Source organism: Macrobrachium nipponense, chromosome 42 (genome assembly GCF_015104395.2).
Source record: "Macrobrachium nipponense isolate FS-2020 chromosome 42, ASM1510439v2, whole genome shotgun sequence".
Lineage (NCBI taxonomy): Eukaryota > Metazoa > Arthropoda > Malacostraca > Decapoda > Palaemonidae > Macrobrachium > Macrobrachium nipponense.
The window spans coordinates 42367750-42389663 of record NC_061103.1 but is presented as its reverse complement, the minus strand read 5'-3'; the positions used below and the strand labels follow the sequence as shown (position 1 = coordinate 42389663).

The 21914-nt window shown below is 35.3% G+C and overlaps 3 protein-coding genes across 4 annotated transcripts in view; 1 reads left to right on the top strand and 2 right to left on the bottom strand.

The window, feature by feature from the left end:
- The window catches only part of LOC135213163 (uncharacterized), a gene marked incomplete at its 3' end in the record, with an annotated part of 298865 nt that overhangs the window by 152732 nt on the left and 124219 nt on the right, over nucleotides 1–21914 (top strand).
- Nucleotides 2965–10742, bottom strand: LOC135213161 (uncharacterized). Of its 2 annotated transcripts, none has more exons than XM_064247104.1 (7): nucleotides 10517–10742; nucleotides 9343–9408; nucleotides 8369–8434; nucleotides 7538–7800; nucleotides 6099–6468; nucleotides 4619–4860; nucleotides 2965–3508 (listed from the first exon to the last, which is right to left on the bottom strand). In XM_064247104.1, the coding sequence occupies exons 1-7, from the start codon at nucleotides 10626–10628 to the stop codon at nucleotides 3062–3064; spliced, it is 1566 nt and encodes a 521-aa protein (XP_064103174.1). In that variant the 5' UTR covers nucleotides 10629–10742; the 3' UTR covers nucleotides 2965–3061. The 2 variants fall into 2 exon arrangements, with proteins under 2 accessions (XP_064103174.1, XP_064103175.1); XM_064247105.1 differs by having other exon boundaries at nucleotides 7538–7797.
- LOC135213149 (novel acetylcholine receptor chaperone-like) lies at nucleotides 13484–20584 on the bottom strand. The gene is made up of 4 exons (XM_064247092.1): nucleotides 20430–20584; nucleotides 16958–17096; nucleotides 16640–16746; nucleotides 13484–14913 (listed from the first exon to the last, which is right to left on the bottom strand). Exons 1-4 carry the CDS (start codon nucleotides 20538–20540, stop codon nucleotides 14740–14742), a joined length of 531 nt encoding a protein of 176 aa, XP_064103162.1. The 5' UTR covers nucleotides 20541–20584; the 3' UTR covers nucleotides 13484–14739.

Here is a 21914-nt window from a genome sequence, read left to right as displayed (position 1 = left end):
CGGAATTAATATATTTTCATATATGCTTAACTGAAGGGGAATTTTTTCTCGATAATAGACTTGCCTGGATCGGAGCGCGAACCCAGGATCTTTTCAAATCCAGGAACGTCAGTGAAGCTTTTACCTAACTACACTACGCGAGAGGTAGTGTAGTAGGTAAAAGCTTCACTGACGTTCCTGGATTTGAAAGGATCCTGGGTTCGCGCCCAATCCAGGCAAGTCTATTATCGAGAAAAAATTCCCATTCGGTTAAGCACATATGAAAATATATTAATTCCGAGGTAGAGCGAATTAGATATTAAAGGACATTGTAGCTCGATATATAGATATATATATATATATAATATATATATATATATATATATATAATATATATAAGTCTATCACATTACCGTGATTCATATACATATATCGAACTACAAATGTCCTTTAATACCTAATTCGCTCTACCTCGGAATTAATATATTTTCATATATGCTTAACCAAGGGGGAATTTATTAAGCGATAATAGAATTGGCGATCGACAGGCGCGAACCAGCGACCTCTCAATTCCAGGACTGGCAGTGAAGCCTTAAACCACCCCGACACCGCATCTCTTGCGGTGTCGGGGTGGTTTAAGGCTTCACTGCCAGTCCTGGAATTGAGAGGTTGCTGGTTTGCGCCTGTCGATCGCCAATTCTATTATCGCTTAATAAATTCCCCCTTGGTTAAGCATATATGAAAATATATTAATTCCGAGGTAGAGCGAATTAGGTATTAAAGGACATTTGTAGTTCAATATATATATATATATATATATATATATATATATCTATATATATATATAGTATATATATATATATATATATATATATATATATATATATATGTGTGTGTGTGTGTGTGTGTGTGTGTGTATGTGTGTGTGTGTTTTCTTGAGTTCCACAATTAAACCCTTCTCCCCAATGTTTAAATGTATAGACAGACTTTATCTACAGCTCATCCCCAATAAAATGTCTTTATTTTGCAGTTGGCATTGAGCTCCCAGACTACATCGCAGACAAAGGCCTCAGTCAACTCAAAGCGAAAATGATGAACTCGGGAAAATAATTCTTCAGCTACAAACTGTGCTCCATTGTGGAACCTTCAGTCACTTTCAAATTTTATATATCTTTTCCTGGAGCTCATTCTTAATTAGGCATGAAATTCCAATAAACTAATGGAAACTTTAACTATAGATTTACTGTACTCAATATCCATTTCACTAAAACAAGTCTTACAGACTTCAAGTACCTATGTAATTCTCTAAAACAGAACTTAGTTTATGTATTAATGCAATAACTGAATCTATGTTCTATAAACCTACTAACTATTTAAAAACTTGAACGTTTTATAACATCAGGCAGTTGATAAAAAAAATTTTTTTGTAAAATTATTTACCCAATCTGTTACCTTGCCCCCTTAAATTTTCCATCTAATTGATTATTAGACTAAAGAATGTTGTAGCCTGCTTAATAAAACACTCTACCTAAGCATACTGCCTTTCAGTGCCTGATGTCTCACAAATTCTTTATCAATCTAATCATTTTATGACTATGGCCTTCATGTAATCCATTCCCAAGTCTAAATGTTGGCAGTAACAAGTCCTCTTTTCCTCTGATTTGTTTCACTAGTGAGGAAGACAGAAAACATTGTGTTTTTTTGTGGTAACCTCATCAATTTTGGCACATAAAAGTAATCTCTTAATTTATTTGGGTACTAAACCCACTTAAGTCTAGTCAAGGACAGCTATGCTAGTCATTTTCCAAATTGGTGCTTATGCAATGTTTATCTGGATGCTCAGAAGTCAACTCCACCTGAACATCAGTGGAAAAGGTTAATTGTACTTGTTATTCACACACTATTAATTATTTCTTGTATTTGGACAATCTACAGTAAATGAGTCTAGGACAATGACATGTGTGGGAGGTAATGTGTTTATCTGTGATATGTAGTATATTAAGAATCCCTTATCACATTTCTTGATGAATATATCAAACAGCCTCGATTACTAACCTGAAACCAAGGTGGCTGATGCCTCTTAGAAATCACATCCTTGCAGCCAAAACCATCTGCAACAAAAAGAAATTAATATGCAATAGCTTTTACTACATATCACGGTGCTGACACTTTTTATATCATACTTTCGTAAATCAAAGGATAGACAGCGAAAATCAAAAGACAACTGTTGTACATTTTGCTGGTAATCTCTTGATTGTACTTGACTGGGTGTTGACATGACAGACTCTTTCTGCAATAGGTAAATTCAAAATATTGTACCTAAAGGAAAATTTTGTTCCAAAATGGCATTATCAATTGGCAAACTTGATTATGCATTAGCCTTATTTGAAAATACTCATCTATCAATAGCAGCTACAAAAACCAATTTTATTTTGTTTCTGGGTGTTTCATTACTTCAGTAACTACAGTCACATTTGTCATTTACAGTTTCATAAAGAATTCCACACACTGTATTTAAAAAATAATACTGTACAGTCAATATATAAATCATAAAGAACTTACTTTCATGGTCTGAAGCTACGCCTTTATGTAGTAAAGAAATTTTTATTTTTGTCATTAACACCACCTGGAAAACAATTAAAATGTATAAAAAGTACATATGAACATAATCCATAACCCCAAAATTGTGAAAAAAGTTAGTTAAACATCAGCCTTCATTAATTACTTTACATTTTTGTAAAATTACTATTTGAATGACAAAATTATAGGAGGCTGTAACATAAACAAATGGTTATGTTACAGAACAACTGGAAGATGGTGTTCTTACAATTATCCCAAACCCCAATTTATTGTTGGCTGAGCATCTTAGCTACTTGGAGGTTAAGTAACTTTCAAAATCAGTCGCAATCTGATAAACTTCCAACACTCAGATTCCATTTCAAACTAACAACTAATTGAAAACAGATGGATAATAAAATATCTGCATGACAGTACAAACTCTTTATTACAAAAAAAATAACCTCTTCTGCAAAATTACATTATGTAATACAAATCTGGAGTAATAGGAATACTAAACCAAATGCTATTTCAGATTCTTCAAAAGTTCTAATAGTTCGTCTTGCTTACAAGACATGATGCTGAGAGACTGGGCTATTTCTTTCAGGACTTCCAACTTAATTTTATCCCTTTCCTCCTGTCTCTTCTCTCTCTTCTCCCACTCTTCTAAAAGGCTGCGTTGGAAGTCCCTGTCATTGGCACCATGTTTGTCGTTAGGAAGGCAGTTATTGAGTCTCAAGAAATCGATTGTTAAATAGCCTTTACTACTACTACTCCCTTTGTCAGTATCTGAAAGTCTGTTCTCCCCTACATCATCCCCAATTCCATCTCCCTTTTCTGTACCCAGGTAACCTGACGAGTGGTTCTTGTAGGCATTTGATGTGGTTGCTTCTGGATAGTCTCCACATCCATTTACCTCTTCTTTCTTTTTCTGAGCCAAGTCTTTAGTATCAACAATGATGCTGTCAATAGCCTGTTGAGAAATAAAATCTTTAAATACCATTCCCCTGTCCATACCAGAGAAGCAACAAGAAAACTTTCTTAAAGTTCTAATGTACTGCTATTTTCCTCAGGCATCTAAAATAATACTTTTCCTTGTGGAACTTGAAAAATATGTTAAGCTTATCTTCTCTCAATACTTTAAGTAATGCACAAGTTTTGTTTATATTATATGACTATGAAGTAATCTAACACAACCACAGATTAATGCCTAGTGATTCTCACTGGACTCAAGAGCTGGAGAGGTGGAACTGCCACGTAGAGACCAAAAGAATCACATGAAAAGTAACAGGCAGAAAAAAAAGGGGGAACTGTGGGCAAAGGTTCACTGCAAAGAACTTTTAGTGCCATCAACTACAGTGAACTACATATAAGGAACACAAAAAGGAACACTCTTCACATGGATGCACAATTTTAAGTAACATATGAAATTGCCACGGTGGCAGAACACAGCTTGGACATACAGTACACATGCTATAAATACTAGCCTTGATCAGTGTCTTTTGTCTTTTTAAAAAGTGGAATGCTCATGGAAAGTCCCTTCTGCAACTTAAATCTTGTGCTTAAAATGCCACAGAACTCATCAATCTCATTACAAAGATCTATAAGACCTAAAGTCTGAAAAAAGTCATTCAACCAAACCAATGATATGTAGTAGTTGGAGCAGAAAACTAAGTCAACCTCTTATTTACGGTCAAGGAAAAGAGTTTTAAGCGAGGTAGTGAGGGCCCTTTCAACTGCAAACCCAGCTGGAACTTCCTAAAAGACAAAGACTTTTATCTGAAAACTGAGCATACAGAGAGATACATATTATTAATTTTCCCACATGAACTTAAAACATTTCCATTTCCTATTAGGATTAACACTTTCCAGATATAAAATTAATATCTGATACCCCGATGAAGCTGCCTGATTAGCCAAGACCTTACATGTTACTGCTAGTCTTATAATCAAAACCTGTGTTAGTGGCAAAAAAAAGCTCAATTGACATGACTAGTGCATACCTCATTTATGTAAATCTATGGTGCACATAAAAGATATATACGTACTGTATACAACACACAAAAAAACAGCAAAAACCTACCTCATAGTATGGCCAACTTGAAATTAAATCTCCGGTTTCATTAGCTCTTTCCAATATTCTTCTGTATGATATCAGTAGGTTGTACCATTTCTTACGCAGTTTAGCCTCCGTGAATGAAAAGCCTTCCTTAGCCATCTCTTGCTTTATTTCCAAAAACATCTCAGGAGATTTCTTCTTTCTCAGCAGATCTTTATGTTTCTTAATGCAATCAATGAACAGCAGTGTTGCAGCATGATTGAAACCTGGACAAAACACATATGAAGAATTAGTTAGAATTAACTATGTGCCTTAAAAATCTTAAAATCTGGAGAAAAAAATAATAGAAAACTCAGTGTGAATTGTTATCCTCAAACCTGAAATTTTGTTTTCACAAATGTTCATTCAATAATATATGAACTACTGCAATATAATAGTAGAGAGTAACAGCCAAATTATTATCTACAGTCATACCCCTACATACGAAAGTCTCTACGTACGAAAAATCCGGATTACGAAGGCAAAGACGAAGATTTTTTTGCTTCTGTGTATGAAAATAATTCAGGTCACGAAAGGGTGTACTGTAAAATCCGAGATTTGCCCGGGCGCACTTCCAACTCAGTATACTTGCCACCATCCTCCTGCTCTCCCATTGGTTCCTGATGCTAGTTACCGCCGTGAGATCCTGCTCTCCTATTGGTAAGCATCTATCCCATCATGCATCTACGTAAGGGAGTTCCTCGACCATTTTGTTTCGGCAGCGTTATTTTACACACGTAGAATTCGTTCGTTAACGTAAATTCTTGTTAGTGATTTTGCTTTCGTTGTACTGTGAGTTACTTTATCGTGTTGTGTGTGAACTTAATTACTTACGTTATTAGCCATGGGTCCCAAGAATGTTGCTGAAGTTCACTGAAAGAAGGATAGTACTTTCTATGGAGACGAAGATGGAGATAATCAAGAAGTATGAGGCTGGCATGTGGTTGAGTGTGATTGCTAAGGAAAGTAGCTACACCTTCCAAGGACGTGACTATTTTTTCTAACAAGAAGGAGCCACGTGCATGATGAGATGGAGAGGCTGCTTCTCAAATAGAGTAAGGACAAGGAAATCGCTGGCGATACGATAACCGAGACGGCAATCTGCCAGAAGGCCAGCGCCATTTTCGGTGATCTGAGTGCTCAGGCTGAAGACGGGGTTTTTGTATGGTTTGGAACGAATTGGGCAATTTACTTGTAAAACATAGTTATGAATACGAAAAAATCAAGTTATGAAGGCTGCTTTGGAACAGATTAATTTTGTAACCTGAGGCACTTCTGTATATAGAACATAAGATAAAAGATATATGACTTCACTCTGAAATTTAAGTCAAATCAAAAAGTATTATCTAAAGTTAGTCATCAGGAACTTTTCTAAAGTATGTTCGTACATATCTGCATCTGCAAGCAAAATTCAATCTACATATAATATTTTGTCCACAAATAAGAAGCAATAGGAAATTCTTACCCTCACTACCAACTATAATATGTTCTAGCCCTTTCATAGTATTTTCAGAATTTGAAGATGGACCTGCCGTTTCAAGAGGGTCCAGTTCACGTCTTTTCCTCTTTTTACTTGCAGGATTCGTGAGTGGTGCTTTTGAAATCTTTTTCTTGGAGGATCCTTGTTTCTTTGGCCTCTCGGGTGATGCTTCACGTGAAATAGTACCTGAGCTTCCACTTTGAATTTGAGGAGGTGAAGTTAAGAGCTCATTGGAGAGACCAACTAGTGAATTGTTGGCAATGACAGCCTCTGGCTCGACTTTGACTTCCAACAGGTCTGGGTCTTTTAACTTGAGCTTGCTTGATTCAGATGCCTTCATAATCCCATCAAAAACCTATAAAATAAAAATTCTTAAAAACAATGAAAAAACAATTTAATGTTCATAACGCCTAGACAAAATGTCATTCATACAATGATAACAAATTGACTATTTCAAGTACCTTTCAATACAAACTACTATACATACTATGGTGTGCCCTTTGGGGTCTGATTTGCCAAATTCTGTATACTGTTGACTTAGTGGGAAATTGCACCTTTGCATCCTTTCAGGAACTTGTCCTGTATCTTCAATCAACAGACAATATTTTTGCAACTGTCTGCAGCCTACAACTGTTTGACAACTTTACAATGGCCCCTAGTAATTTGGTACTTACTTTCTCTGTCAAGCTATGCAATGCTGCTAATTTTATTTTTCAGGATGTTACCCAAGGCATTGTAGATATCAAGATATTATCATACAGTATAAAAAGCTTATAAACCTTGGGATATGTCTAAACAACCATGTTATTCCTAGTTTCTAAGTCAGCCAAACCATTTCTCATATTTCTGGCTAATTCACTACTAACCAAAAATTAGAAATAGTGCCCAAAGTAGGCAAGGAACTACTTAAGCACGCACCATAACGTTATAATGTCATTAACAGTTTTATGAGAAAAATATGTGTACTACAGGAGTACTACCAAAATTGATGTCATTATTAAGGGTGGACATGAATTTAGAATACAAAAGAAAAAAAAAAGTATATGTAAAGGTTTAAAATTTGAATGAACACACCTTATTTATAAAGACTGATATGGGTGATCAGCTAAATAACTTACTAATAGCCTCTTTGTCCAAATATTATTTCTTATCTAATTAAACACAATCAGTCTATGTTTTGTAACAGAAAAAGAATCTACCAAATGTGTGTATTAGCAAGAGAGAGAAGAGTTGTTTATCAAGTGTCATTGAAAAGTACTGTCTTTGTAGGACAGAAATTAGTCTACACAATCCACAAACATCTGAGAGATTTCCTATAATTCTTTACTCTTTTATTTGCATGAGCAAACATAACTAAATTTGTTACTACCCCCAAACGGCATCAAACTACAATACAATGGAACAAAAAGCATTACAATACTTACTTCAAAGAATTGCCATTTCGTACTGACCACACCATCCTGCTTGCTTTTGAATTTGATTCTTCTGTAAGTATGGACCAGAGAATTAAATTTTGCTCGTACACTTTCCAATGAGAAGTTGTATCCTTCTAGAACTAGATCGTGTTTCACCTTCAGGAACAACTGCTTTCTGGTACCAGCTTTATTTAATGGAAGCCACTTGGTATTTTTCTTCAACACATTCACAAATGCCTGTGTAGCGTCAGAGTCCCACTCAACCTCTTCTGCTGAAAAGAGGAAATACAAAAAGTACAGAATTAAAGGTAAAACAGAAAAACTTTCCTCCATAAACTCATCTTACCAAACTAAAGAAACAATGCCTTGTGTCCTTAAAATATAAAGATTAATTTACAGAAGGTTTCACCAGACCTCTATGATAAAAAAAAATATTTGCTTACAAAGTCCACCTCGACATCTAGGAATAGGATTTATTTGAACATTCTTGCTTGAAAATCTTCTATATATACAGTTATTTAAGTTGATAAAGAATGACAAAGCAAATTGAAATTAAGAAAGAACATATGAGGGTAAGAAAAAAATTGAAGATTGAATTATGGAAAGTAAATGATACTGCACTGTACACTTACTCGTATTGTCTCTTTTACTACAAGTCAGGTAAGTGAGAATATTACCCACAAGATGGGAATAGGCAATCTATACCAATTCAAAATGAAAATTTGCAATATAAACATTATTATTTTTGCTTGGAAATTTCACAATAAAAAGCAAATGCACAACAGATACTGCAAGTTATAAAGCTATTACACCAAGGCAAAATTTGAACACAGTACTTACCTGTGCTATTCTTCTCACTCTTAGATGTCTCTTCATTTCCGTTATCACTCCCTTCTGTCTCTGACTCTACAAAAACAAAGACAATTGAGTTTTTGGGAATGGAAACAATATGCTACAACAAATTTTTAAAATAATCTTTCTTTCAAAAATTACAATTGAATTTTAGATTTTTGCAGGTCTTCTAACTTTCTGATACATGATAGAACTACTTCTATCCGCTAGGAGCTGAGGCTCATAGTCTTATTAAGTAAGGTTGATGCCCTGCTTCTCTATTTGATCATGGGTGACCCTGAATGACAAAAGAGGTCACTCACTCATGCTCCAAAGACAACAAAGGTCACCAGGAACAAACAGTCTTCACTTTTAGATAATGTAAGCACGATTACAAAATGGTTCAAAGAAGACCCTTGTGCATCATCAAAAGACTAAGAAAATGTCGCACTCAGGCACTGGACTGTCCTACAAGGACTCCTTAGGTCACTGGATACTCTATTTCCAATACTTGAAAAATGCAACTTTTGTGATAAGACCACTCTATGTATATCCTTTGACTGCAGTTAATGACAACTTTTTCACATGTAACCTGATTGTCCAGGATTCTTGTGAACATCTATAAATTCAGCAATATACCAAGTAATGCTCTATTTGGGCTGTGGTTTCTGAACACTGACCACATTCTAAACAACTATCAGCATTTGAACAAAACATGTTACTATTGTTTGTATGGTATGCTATATGAATTTGTTTTAACAAGATTTAAGTACAGTGCTGACATTATGAACAAAGTACAGTACCAACTTAATAGAATCTTCATGTATTCTTAATTTTGCCTACATTTTTTCCTCTAAAATGCAAAAAGATAATGCTAATGTTTCTGTGATATCAAAGGACTATAGGATAGCATACAAAATGAAATTGATTAGTTTGGAAAAATCTTTACACTAAATAAATAAAAGGTTTAATTATATACAAACCATCACAAGCTGAAGGAAGCCTCCCTTCCAAGGCTGCTTTGAATAATTCACTGGCATATTCAGGGTCTGAAAAACAGCATAACAAAAATTACTTGTAGTACAGAATACACTGGCACCTTGTATTTTTAACCATTAATGATCAGTATTATTGAATAGATTTTGTTCATTTGAGAATAAAAAACTACTAAGGTGAATATTAAGTGTCAGACAGCAGGACAGATTGAAAGAGAAGATATTCTAATCCGTATTCTTTCAATATCCTGCGCAGATTATAAAAACATTCCATTGATGAGAGCACTAGGAAAGGTTTTACTTGATGCTACGAAGGTATTATTTATTAAGAAATAAATGGAAATTTACTTATTGCAAGATATACTACCTAAATGTGGTAGGCTAGGCTCACCTACACAAACTAATCTTACTTCACCTAACCTCCCTTGGGTAAGCAAAGCCACTTTTAGGCCAACATATGCCTTCTGAAATCGAAGGTGACATCTAAATAATTTCATCTACCCTACTGATACACATACCATACCCGAACCTAACCATTGGGTAGGCTACGCGATACATTGGGGTTTGCCTAACCTAAAGGACTAAGACTAAGCTTAGTTAGCCTATTAAAACTGCTGATCCATGTCATAAAATCTCCCTCAAATATTTTAGTTTCCATAAAAATATGGTTTGTTGATGGAGGCCATTAAATTAAAATGTTCTCGAAACGCCTACTGAGGGTGACCCAACATGGATACTGTCCCAAGCCTATAGTAGGCTATGTACTCTAGGGTATTAGGTATAAGCGTCTTGGTTCAAAGTTTATTATTATACCCATCTAGCCTAAGGAATTTTGATAAATGTTAACTGTTTGGGAGTTAATCCTAACGGTAGGAATATGTATACCTAGTTAACAATTGGAGATTCCGCCACTTCCGTATTCAAAACAATTATAAAAAAAAAACTCTTCAGCTTATCCAATGTCAAAGTACAATGCCCTTCCAACTTAAGGTATTACTATCAAATTTATTTTATGACGGTGTTAACAGCAATGAAATTAATATAAAACCAGTGAAATATATATATATATATATATAAAATCCCTCATTACGACTCGAAAACGCAAGGAATCAGGAAGCTCCCATGTTCTCTCTTTATTCATCTCTCTCTCCTATCATCTTACCCTCGTCTATTTTCTTCTCCTCCTCGGCACACACATAGAGAGACACATTGCATTTGCCGTCAGAGAGGTTGACCTCCCTGAAGGGCTCCATGGCTTCGTCGTCTCTCTCCATGATAAACCCGCTTGGAGGTAGGGGAAAACGTCGTTAAATTCGGCACCAAAACAAAGATCCCGAAGTGTCTCGGGGTCACCTTCCTCTGACGTCACAGAGATCGGTCCGTCAACGGCTTGGAAACGCCTCTTTCCTTGGGTGAAGGTGAAATCTTTGTAATGTATCTCTAAATTTGTGGATGTTTTTTATTTTATTTATCGAATAGAATACAAATATATTAATTTTTGAGCATATTATGAAATTTAAATATGAATTTTGATAACTATATTTCCTTAAAACTATTTATTATATCAATCAATTACTAAAAAAACTGAGAGACGATATATTGATATCTCCGTGAGAAAATGTACACAACACGCTGTTTTTCCTATAAACTGTAGTTTTATGGCACCGTCACACGAACACATTTCTGGCTTCTTTTATCATTTATTACATAATATTTACCCTTTTTTATAGTTATAATGTCTAAAAATTAGTTGATATATCTATTAATCGCTCTTGAAGTGAGAATCAGTACATAAGATACTTTGTGAGACTATGTAAACAAAACCTTTTTTAAAATAGGGCATCGACACATTTATTTTTGTCTCTTAATGTCAAAGTCTACTTAAATCTGTCATTTGTGGCAGTAAACACCAAGAAATTTACTTTAGGTGTCTCGGAACATTACCCGAGAAGAATGCCTATTGAATATATCCCTAACTTTCCATGTCCTGTTAATATAGTTCCGTTAAAGTTGGGCATTTGAAGTAATTCTTCCTTTGATTAATTTGCTGTATGACCAAGTTATCATTTTTATCGATAACCGGTCTTTAGTTAAGCAAAATTTCAGGAAAGCTCGTAAAAATCCTATTAATATAAAGTTCTACTTGCCAAACTTGTTTGCGAAATGGAATGCCTGTTTACAGCATCAATTTAACAAAATAACTTCATTATCTTTGAAGATGGCAAAGGAAGACAGCTGCAATGTGGGACATTTAATTTATTATTTCCAACTTTCGCGCCTAATTCTGGAACCTAGCCATTGCGCCATATTTAGATATTCATTGACGATAGCTTAAATACATCAAATGAAAATGTTTGATTTTAACTTAATGCACCTTAAATTTCTTTGTCTACATAATTGTCTATAAAAGTTTTTTTCAGTTATGCATTATATTATCGCGTTCTGCCCAGTTTCCACTAATTCCTAAGATTAATAATGATGGATTACAAGTTATTAAATTGTCCAACAATGAGATATTACTTTAAATGGTCTAAAGTTTGATGCTGAAAAGTCAAGTAGTCGTGAGAGAGCAAAACAATAAACAAAGTGCCAACATAAGCATTACGAAAATAGCATAGGTAACGGAAACACAATCTAATTATGAAATGATTTATTATGTAACATTTAACAGGCAAACTTACACATGGAATCTCAGATCACATTGCAAAAGGAATGAGAAATAGGCATATTGAATTGCAGTTCAAATATCCCAGACTATTTTACAAGTGGGAGAGAAGTTCTCTCTCTCTCTCTCTCTCTCCCTCTCTGGAGTGGTTGGTCCTTAGCTCGAAAACGGGAGTGAATTGGCACTATAACTTCAACCCGTTAAATGGACAAAGTTGTTTATGGTACTATATGTTTTCGAACCGACCTTAACACTCTGTCAGTAGGCCTACTCCGTATCCTAACTACAAAATACCTTACAAATATATTCGATGATTTTTCTAACGTTCTAAAATGACTGGTTTCTTCCCAGCGCTGAGAGATGGCTTGACAGTAGGCCTAAAACATCACAATACTCCACCCTGACACTCATCAACTCTGCACTGTTTAAACAACAGTTCTGAGAGATCAGTCTTGTCTTAAAACAGTACAGTTCAACAGTTCAGTCTGAGTGCCTCGTCGTTGAGAAGAATTACGCTGTTGACGAATCCTGTAATGATTCTCAAGGCAGCATCGTCACCTTTTAAAACCTGAACGCTGTCTTACAACAGACAGCGATTTTCACATCGTGATCCGAGAGACACAGATGTACACAAAACTTGTTTTTGTAAATGACAAATTGCTATTGGAAAATATTCTTCCATAAAAAGGCTTCTCTGTCAAAAGGAATGTATATATATTTTTTTTGCAGAGGTGGGGTGTGAGGAAAAAACAACCTTTTTCTCTGCGTCTTTTGCTGTTTGCAGACCATAATGTAATGGTGACTCGGTCTAGAATCTAGATACCCGTCAAAAACTTCATTGACAGAAACGCGAGCACCATTTACATGATGGTGTCCGTGGGTCAGGGAGCATACGTACGAATCTCTATTAATACTCTTTTAGAAGCAGATTGGAATACCACAGCTTATATTTATTTACATATCCATGTAAAGGGGGTTTAGGGGGTGTTTAAACACTCATATACACGCTCACAATACACTCATGCGTTCTCTTTCGTTACGAATTCAAACTGAGATTTTAAATTGATTCTTGATTAATGCTTAAGACAGTATAGTGAATACATAAAGAATATTTTTTCTTCTCGTCTTTAGACCTAACACAACACCTAAGAATGTCAAACTAACGTAATTAATAGCTACAGAGGACCTTATGGTCGGTTTTTTATAGCCTAGAAATTATCTAAATGTTAAACTGAGGCAGATTTTCTTTATTATATAACCTTGAAGAGCAAGAGTTTGCGAAGAAGACGTCTGTCTAAATTCTTCTTCTTCTATTTTTGAGTGATGACTTGCAATCACATTCCGACTACAATAGCTCGTAGTGTTTTGCCTCGAAGGCTGATTCTCATAAGGCATAAGTGATACAAGATTGTTTTCGGGTCTCATGCACTAACAGGGTCAAGAATTGGCATTTCTATTCATTCATTTAGTTTTTTTTTTTTAGAGAACGTTGAATCACCGAAATTGTTCCAGTCTGTTGTTGGCGTTGCTGAAAGAATTGTTGGCAATACTGAATGAGAAGTAGTACTATGAATTGGGAAAACCTTTAGACCCACAGTGGCTTACTGTGATCATGCTTTTATAAAGAAAAAAATATAATAATGAATAGAACTAATGATACATTAAAAATTTGTTCATTAAGCATGAATGCTCACCGAGCTTTATACTTCGGGTAGAAAGTCTCAGATTTCAAATGGCTTGTATCTCAAGTTTGCACATTCATTTTTTGAAATCTGACATAGGCCTATAACCCCTAATTCTGTTGTTGTTTCCTCTTTGAAAACTCAAACAGAAATAATCTGGAACCCTAACAGTAGATAAGAACTTTTTGGGAGCAATTTTGGTGTTTTCACGTTCTAAACAGGGTTCAAAGGCAACCTTTTCTTTACTTGGGGACACGAATCAGAATAAAAACTCTAACTCTCGGAAGAAACTACTTTGGCAATAAAATGTGGTGCATATCATAGGGGGTGGGTGTTGATTTGCATATTCCTAATAAGGAAACGATAGGAAATATAAATTATACGAGGTATTATCTAAAGAAAATGGTCACTGGATACTTAAAATTGTTTTGTGAAAAGAGATCCTCACCTCTGGATCATAGGGTATTTCTTGTCACTGAAGGCAGGCTGTATGTACATAGGCCTACCATACTAACTCATTTCCTAAGGTCTTATGCTAGGTTTTCATTTACATTTACAGTTTCTGCAGAGGAAATTTCGTCGAAATTTGTAAAAGTATATGTCTAATATTCTAATTCCTACCTCTTGAGCACATTTTGTATTGTGGAATAATAGGAAAACAGTAATCTGGGCAAGAAAAATGGTTAACCAGTTTGTCAATTCCGGGGTGACTTTAGCAACTTAAAAGAACCTGATTTAGGTGGCCATAGCATAACGTTAGGCTGTCTTTTATGAGTATATAAGTACTAGTAAGATAAACCAAAATTCTCTCCAAACTGACCACGAAAAGTGGCAACTTTAACCCTTAAAAACAAGTGTGTTTCGTGACTCATTGGGCAAAGTTTTTGTCAGCTTGGTAATGTGAAGGAGGAAATGTTTGCATGTCTCATAATAATAATAATAATAATAATAATAATAATAATAATAATAATAATAATAATAATAATAATAATAATAATAATACCACCGTTTTAACAATTTAAAATCCCATTTGCTGACTCAGTCCGACTTCTTGGACTTGGTGTGCGGAACCGGAGTTGCCGTCGCTGCGGAATCGGTAGTTTCTTTAACGGCGGAATCCGCAGTTGCAGAGGCTTTAACTTTGTCCTGTTTCTCTTTCCTTCGAATCTGGTACTCGACGATCATTCTACAGGTCAACATGAAGAAGAAAACCTGAAAAAAGAGAAATATAAATAATTACATATGTAAAAGAGAGTGTAGGACTATTAAATGACCAAGATTCGAAGAGACGTAATTTAGCAAATACTGATTCTCGAAGCTCGCTGTATAACTTTGTCTAAAATATATTTTTTCAGTTACATAATTGTAGATTTCTCCCTCCATTTTGAGATTCATGCTATTATAAATATTTTTTTAATGACTAAAGAGGATGTTTTAGAATGGTAAAGTAGAATTCATCGTGTGGTACTATAGGCCAACAGTTTGGGAGGTTCCACTGAACCATTGTTTGTAGACTACGCAACTCCAGCTCACACTCATACAGGTACTTTATAACAAAAGTCCTTCATATATAGGTAAAACGTAAGTTTGATTGTCAATAAGTAGAAAATAAGGTGGACTGTTATCTGATGACACACATACAAAGAGAAATGTTCAATCAATCAATGATTTTCTGAGTAAAGTCTATGGAAACTGAGTCATGTAGGATTATAGTTTAAAAAGTTACGCATTTCTTATACATCTACAAAATACGTAGTTATTGATGAAAAGGATAATGTTTTAGGCTCAAACTAACATCTAGAAGCTGAAAATACGCAAATAAGCTAAAGAAAACACGAACCTCCAGTACACTAGGCCTATAAGCTGGAGATTATGCTTACCTAAGCGAAAAATACCTCTGGCAAACTTAGATGATAAAAGTAGAATTTTTTTTCTTTACTATTTAAGTATCTTTTTCCTGGGCGGTAAAAACAACACCATTTTCCTCTTTAAATGTTTAATTTATATGTATTGTCTTATTTTGTTTATCTTTTTGACAGTGGGATGGCCCAAAAATAATTAAAAATAAATAATTACTGCACTGTTTGACCAAAGTTTTTCTGACATCCTAATCGCAAAGTTGGAGAAAAGTAGCCTAACGGGTGCTACAAGGCCATTTGATAAAGGAAGATCGTCTCCTCTCGAACCAAGTGGAGGAACAACAGAAATAATATCTGTAGAAGAGAGACAACCAAACTACTTTCCAATAGAGGACAATCAATTCTTGAGGACTCTCTCTCTCTCTCTCTCTCTCTCTCTCTCTCTCTCTCTCTCTCTCTCTCTCTCTCTCTCTCTCTCTGGAACCAGGAAGTTCACATTAGTAGGCCTTTCAATGTGAGAGTATAAACCTAGAGGCCCTAGACTCATGGTTTCCTATTATATTTGCAAATCCCTGATCCCTATCTTGAAACCAGGACTTTCTTACATAAATGTTGATAAAATATTGAAGGTTTAGAAGTGGGTGTTCAAATGGGCATGTTTCATACTCCTTTTTCTGTGTGCATCATAGACCTAACCATTTATATTCACTTGTTTGAAATTCTTAGATGTACAAAAATCTGGTACAAACAGCAGTAAGTTTTGGCAAGTGATTTTCTTGAGTAATTGCTACTTATCAACTTTCTTAAGTCTAACAACACATGCAGGATAAGACTGATTGATCATGAGGTAGGTTTGCTTATGTATAATTTTGTACGTAGTACCATGACTTAAAATTCTCTTTAAGATAAATCATTTGCTTATCTTACCGGATTACAAACTTTGTGTGATTAACTTACACAGACTCAGAAAACAAGCGAATAAAATAAATCCTCGTATTTAATACAAGTCATACTGAATTCCAAGAAGAACAGAAACACAGAAGATAACGATAGCAAAGAAATATCGGATTCATACTCACCAAAGAGGGCGCTAATCTTTCGAACTTGTCTCCAACCATCCAGTGGTTGTAGGTGGCAAACAACATCATAATCACTAGCACCAGATTTGCCGCTTGCTTTATTCTTTCTGTTGGAGAGGGCGAAACAACATTAAATATATGAAAGCCTCAATCAGTGGAGTGTAGTTTTATTATTTTAATGTAATGGGGCGTCAATGTAGAGTCTCTACCAGTACTGTAACTGACGTAGGCCTAGGGTACGTTAAGAAATCAAGTGTTATATTGTTTAGTAACAATTTACATGAAAAAAACATTAATAGTAATATATTGAACACTTACTAGATGGGATGAAAGTAAGGCAGAACCCACATAGGACCTCTAATCCTCCAACGGTCCGTCGGTACCATTTCGAGGGAATTTTAAATTCTAGCGTCTGAGATAGCGGAAACACTTTACTGTAACGTGCGAATTCTTTTCTCTGGAAACAAAAGAAAGGAGTTTATAATACATTCCTGATAATAGATTGAGGTTTATTCAAAGGCTACGAGTAAATAAAAATAAATGAGAACCGAAGGAAAAGCTTTTTCAATAAAGTAAATGGAATTTTTAATACATATAGACCAAGTTGTACCAAGATCAGAGCACGAGTCATTTGCACGTACACACACACACACACACACACACACATATATAACATATATATATATTATATATATATATAGATATATATATATATATATATATATGTGTGTGTGTGTGTGTGTGTACGTGCAAATGACTCGTGCTCTGATCTTGGTACAACTTGGTCTATATGTATTAAAAATTCCATTTACTTTATTGAAAAAGCTTTTCCTTCGGTTCTCACACACACACACACACACACACACACACACACACACACACACACATATATATATAATATATATATATATATATATATATATATGTATATATATATATATGTGTGTGTGTGTGTGTGTGTGTGTGTGTGTGTGTGCGCCTGCAAATGACTCGTGCTCTGATCTTGGTACAACTGGTCTATACGTATTAAAAATTCCATTTACTTTATATATATATATATATATATATATATATATATATATATATGTGTGTGTGTGTGTGTGTGTGTGTGTGTGTGTGTGTGTGTGTGTGTGTGTGTACTATATGGTATATGGAAGCCTTGAAATGGAGTTAAAAATCTTAAGTTAAGACCAAGTTATCAGATTGCCCATTGAGAGTATTTAGTGAAATCAAATGTAGGAAAAAATATTAATCAATCAATAAATTTAATCATAAAAATGAAGTTTATAACAACGCTTTCAATCTGTAGACTAGCATTGACAATTAAGGCAATATCCCAGAATCTGACTTACAATTTTAACGTCTTAAGTGAACAAAAATAATAGCGGAATGATTGTCCTAATTGCGCCAGCCTCAATGTAGTCCAGGTGGACCAATATGGCGCGAGTTTGTCCCGCGTAACGGAACTTCCTCTCATTATTGGCTCCTGCTACCTTTGCGGAAATGGCACACACACACACACACACACATAAGACAGGAGTGGTGTAATCTGGGTGCTCCTCTGTTAAGGAACTTCCTTTGTTAATTAGACCGAGGTTTTAAAGGAACATGAGTCTAGGTTTGTGGACTGTTTGCCTGTGAAGGAACAGCAGAAGTTTTCTGTTTTTGGCAACGGAAAACAGACTTGTACATAAGCTGTTTATGACTGTGAATAAAAAAAAATAAGAAAAAAGACAGTTTTGTTTTTATTCTGTCAAAGAGAAAATAGATTTAAATGAGCTGCTTTTGTCTGTTAATAGGAAACAGAATACTTTTTTTCCTGTTTAGAAAACAAAGAGACCTTGATTCAGGCAAGCAGAAACATCTAAATAAATGAATGCAAATTATAAATACCAAGAGGGATAATCATTAAGAACTCTTGTCATCAGATCCACCATAGGTGAAACAACTGTCATTAGACCTATGGCCCAAGAGAAATCTATGTTTATCACTGAACAATAGAATATTACATCAATGGAGATCTCAAGTCAGCATCGAGTGTTTATTGCTATAAAAACACCCAATTTTTAAGAGGAGGAAGCAAGTGGTTTAGTGAAGGAAATAAAATTGGGTTATTTTAATTGCAATAGCAATTAAACAAAAAAAGTGTTATTTTCTGCAGATGATAATGTGCACAGGAATGAATATACATATGAATTTGTGCCATAAAAATGTGGAAATAAAAATAGATAAATACAGTTTCTTAATGAAATGGTTGATTTCACGAGATAATGTGCTTTCATGAAATGTCTAGGCTAAGCACCTCTCTCTCTCTCTCTCTCTCCTCTCTCTCTCTCATACAACCAGTACATAAATGTTAATAAGTTGATGCACCTTTTATTAGACTCATCACTCCGCTCGCAGTGATTCACGAACATTATTATGAAACAACAACGCTTCCTAGTGAGAAAATATGGAAGCATAAGAATTTTAATAAAATCTTTTAATGATGTCCTGCTTTAATTATAACGCCCATTTCCTCTTAAGTACTTTCTAGAAGATTCTATTAACTTCCTTAAGTTATTTGCAATTAATTTTACTGAATACGGTTTCTAGTGTCTAACACATAGAGTATATCCATAGATGTAGAGGAATCTTCACAGAAGTGGTGGGGCAATTGACCTGGGAAGCTGAAAACACCCGAAATGCATGTCGTTCCTTACTCTAAATGTTGTTTCTTTCACCAAGTGCCTCTTTTAAAGCGACCACTTAGACTAGGACTAATTCTGACCCTGATAATAGTATGTGCGTGTTTGTGCACAAAAGCACAAAGCACCGGAAAACTGTCATACGATTAATAGTAACAAAAAATAGTAGAAACATATGATCAAGAAGCCTATCTACCGCATATATATAAACTCAAAGCATAATACTCATACGCCGTCATCACATCAACTCGCTCTTGGCCTAAAATAAAGATGAAAACGCCTTTGAAGAGACTGCACATGAGTCTAGACGGCCCGGCAACCTCCGCCCGCAAGTAGTATGTGGGTGGACACGTGTCGTCGGCTAACCGACCCATTGGTAATGGGTCAATGATCTACCTTCTTCGACCTAGGTTTGACCCAAAGCAAACGTTTATATATATATATATATATATATAATATATATATATATATATAGATATATATATATATATATGTGTGTGTGTGTGTGTGTGTGTGTGTGTGTGTGTGTGTGTGTGTGTGTGTGTGGAGACAATATATCGGCCTACAACCAATTTCAATAGATCTAGTTCTCCCTTGAAGAAAAAAAAAATCCCCAACTTTTTCATTTGTGGTCCATGTGTTTTGGCGATCATCTTGAAGGGCCACTTTAATCAACGCTGTTTGTGCCTCCATCCTGCGATATGTGGCCCTTCTCTCACTCAGTCTCCCCCATCCCCTCTCTCTCTTTTATCCATTTTTCCTTCAATTTTCTCCTTCGAAGTGCGCCCTGTGGTCGTGTCACACTTTAGACTCAATGCTGTATCGATTCACGTAGCCGAGATACACAGTAATTTCCCCCAGTTTTCCCCTGAATAATATCTGTATGTTCGACAAATCCGCTCGCCCCCCTCTCTCTCTTTCTCTCTTACTCTCTCTCTCTCTCTCTCTCTCTCTCTCTCCCTCTCCCCCTTTCTCTCCAGACCTCACCTTACACCGAAATAAAAAAAAAAGAAGAGAAAATAATATAACGCCTCCCAGCGGAAAGGTTTCTTCGGATCTGTAGTACCATCGACCCTTGGGGCCTCAAGGAACGCGCCACTCACCAGATCCTTATGCAGTTCTTTACTAATTTTTGGGGTTAATTTCGTCGTGCCTACAAATATAAAGAAAATCCCCAGTAACACCGATAGCGACTTTAACACTATGGACGCCATGGCTAAAGCAGGCTGACTGGCCGGAGCAGAGCGAGTGGTGTTTGTCTGGCGAGCGCCTGCGCGATGTTAGAGATGGGGATGGCTATACAGCTCTCTCTCTCTCTCTCTCTCTCTCTCTCTCTCTCTCTCTCTCTCTCTCTCTCTCTCTCTCTCTCTCTCTCTCTCTCTCTATCCATCCCGATCTGTTTCAGCGTTCGTGAATCAAAAAAAGAAAGAGAAAGAAAAAAAGGTTCCCTGGTGCGTAAACATGGCAGCATTCTCTCCAGCCTGTTTTGTATTTTTAAACGTATTTCTCTCTGAACTTTATTATTTTATGAAGATTAGGTAAGGAAGTGAACCATAAAATTAGTATTTATAAAACATCATTTATTTATTTATATTTATATTTATTTCTAAGCCATTTTCTCGCACGTTAGCCAAGAGGGCGGCAGGGCACGCTCCCTTTATCGATCTCCCTTCGTGTACTATATATGAGTGAGCTTTCCCGTTAAACCTTCTTGCGAGCACGCTCGATATGATTATGCGCTCTCTCTCTCTCTCTCTCTCTCTCTCTCTCTCTCTCTCTCAATTATAATGCTTCAATATTCGTGTCATAATTATATTTACAATTATACAACCAAAGTATATATATATATTATATATAATATTATATTATATATATATATATATAATACTATATATATATATAAATCTAATAGATATAGTATAGCTGCAATCTATTATTATGAAACTTTTTACACATAAATGGGGTAATACTGCTTAAGCTACAGTAGGTCTAGCTCACCCCTATCAGATCCAGTTAGACTGGAGATTACGATCTTCTTCAAGAGCTGTATAAAGGAAGGCATTTCGATTTAATATTGTTTTAGCTTCTTACTTTTGCACAGGAAAACTTGATCAATCAAACAAGTATGAATTTGAAAAGCCACAAAACTTGCAAAGGGGCTCAAATAAAATATGATGCTCATTAAGAAGTGAAAAGGAGGTTCATAAGATGCAGTAGTTTTCGAAAGCAACAAATACACATGGGCTATGCTGAAGAGAGGAATGTATTTAGGAGTAAGATGAGTAAAGGAGATGTTAAAGGAAGAAATAAAAGATACCACAAGGTAGCGTGATATCAATAAACAGAAAGAATACTAGAAAATAATAAAAGGAATAAATGCAATACTATGCCAAGGCGAGGCTCGGTTTCCAGGAAAGAGAATACTGAAAGTATCCCACGCATTCAAAGAAGACTAAGCGAGAGAGTTATTGTTTCCTGAGGATAATATAAAGAAGCAAAACAAGAAACATTACATATATAGCATCAGAGAATGAAACAAAAGAACTTATCATAGAGCTCGTGAACAATCCTTGAAGCAATTGAAGAGC

Coding starts and splice junctions, on each gene's coding strand:
- LOC135213161 (XM_064247104.1), bottom strand. CDS start 10,628: ATGGAGAGAGACGACGAAGCCATGGAGCCCTTCAGGGAGGTCAACCTC. Junction 4,861..6,098: donor TATTATAGTTGGTAGTGAGG/GTAAGAATTTCC, acceptor TGTTTTGTCCAG/GTTTCAATCATGCTGCAACA. Junction 3,509..4,618: donor CAAGTTGGCCATACTATGAG/GTAGGTTTTTGC, acceptor ATTTCTCAACAG/GCTATTGACAGCATCATTGT.
- LOC135213149 (XM_064247092.1), bottom strand. CDS start 20,540: ATGGCGTCCATAGTGTTAAAGTCGCTATCGGTGTTACTGGGGATTTTC. Junction 17,097..20,429: donor AAGAACTGCATAAGGATCTG/GTGAGTGGCGCG, acceptor TTTTGTTTCCAG/AGAAAAGAATTCGCACGTTA. Junction 14,914..16,639: donor AAAGATTAGCGCCCTCTTTG/GTGAGTATGAAT, acceptor CTCTTTTTTCAG/GTTTTCTTCTTCATGTTGAC.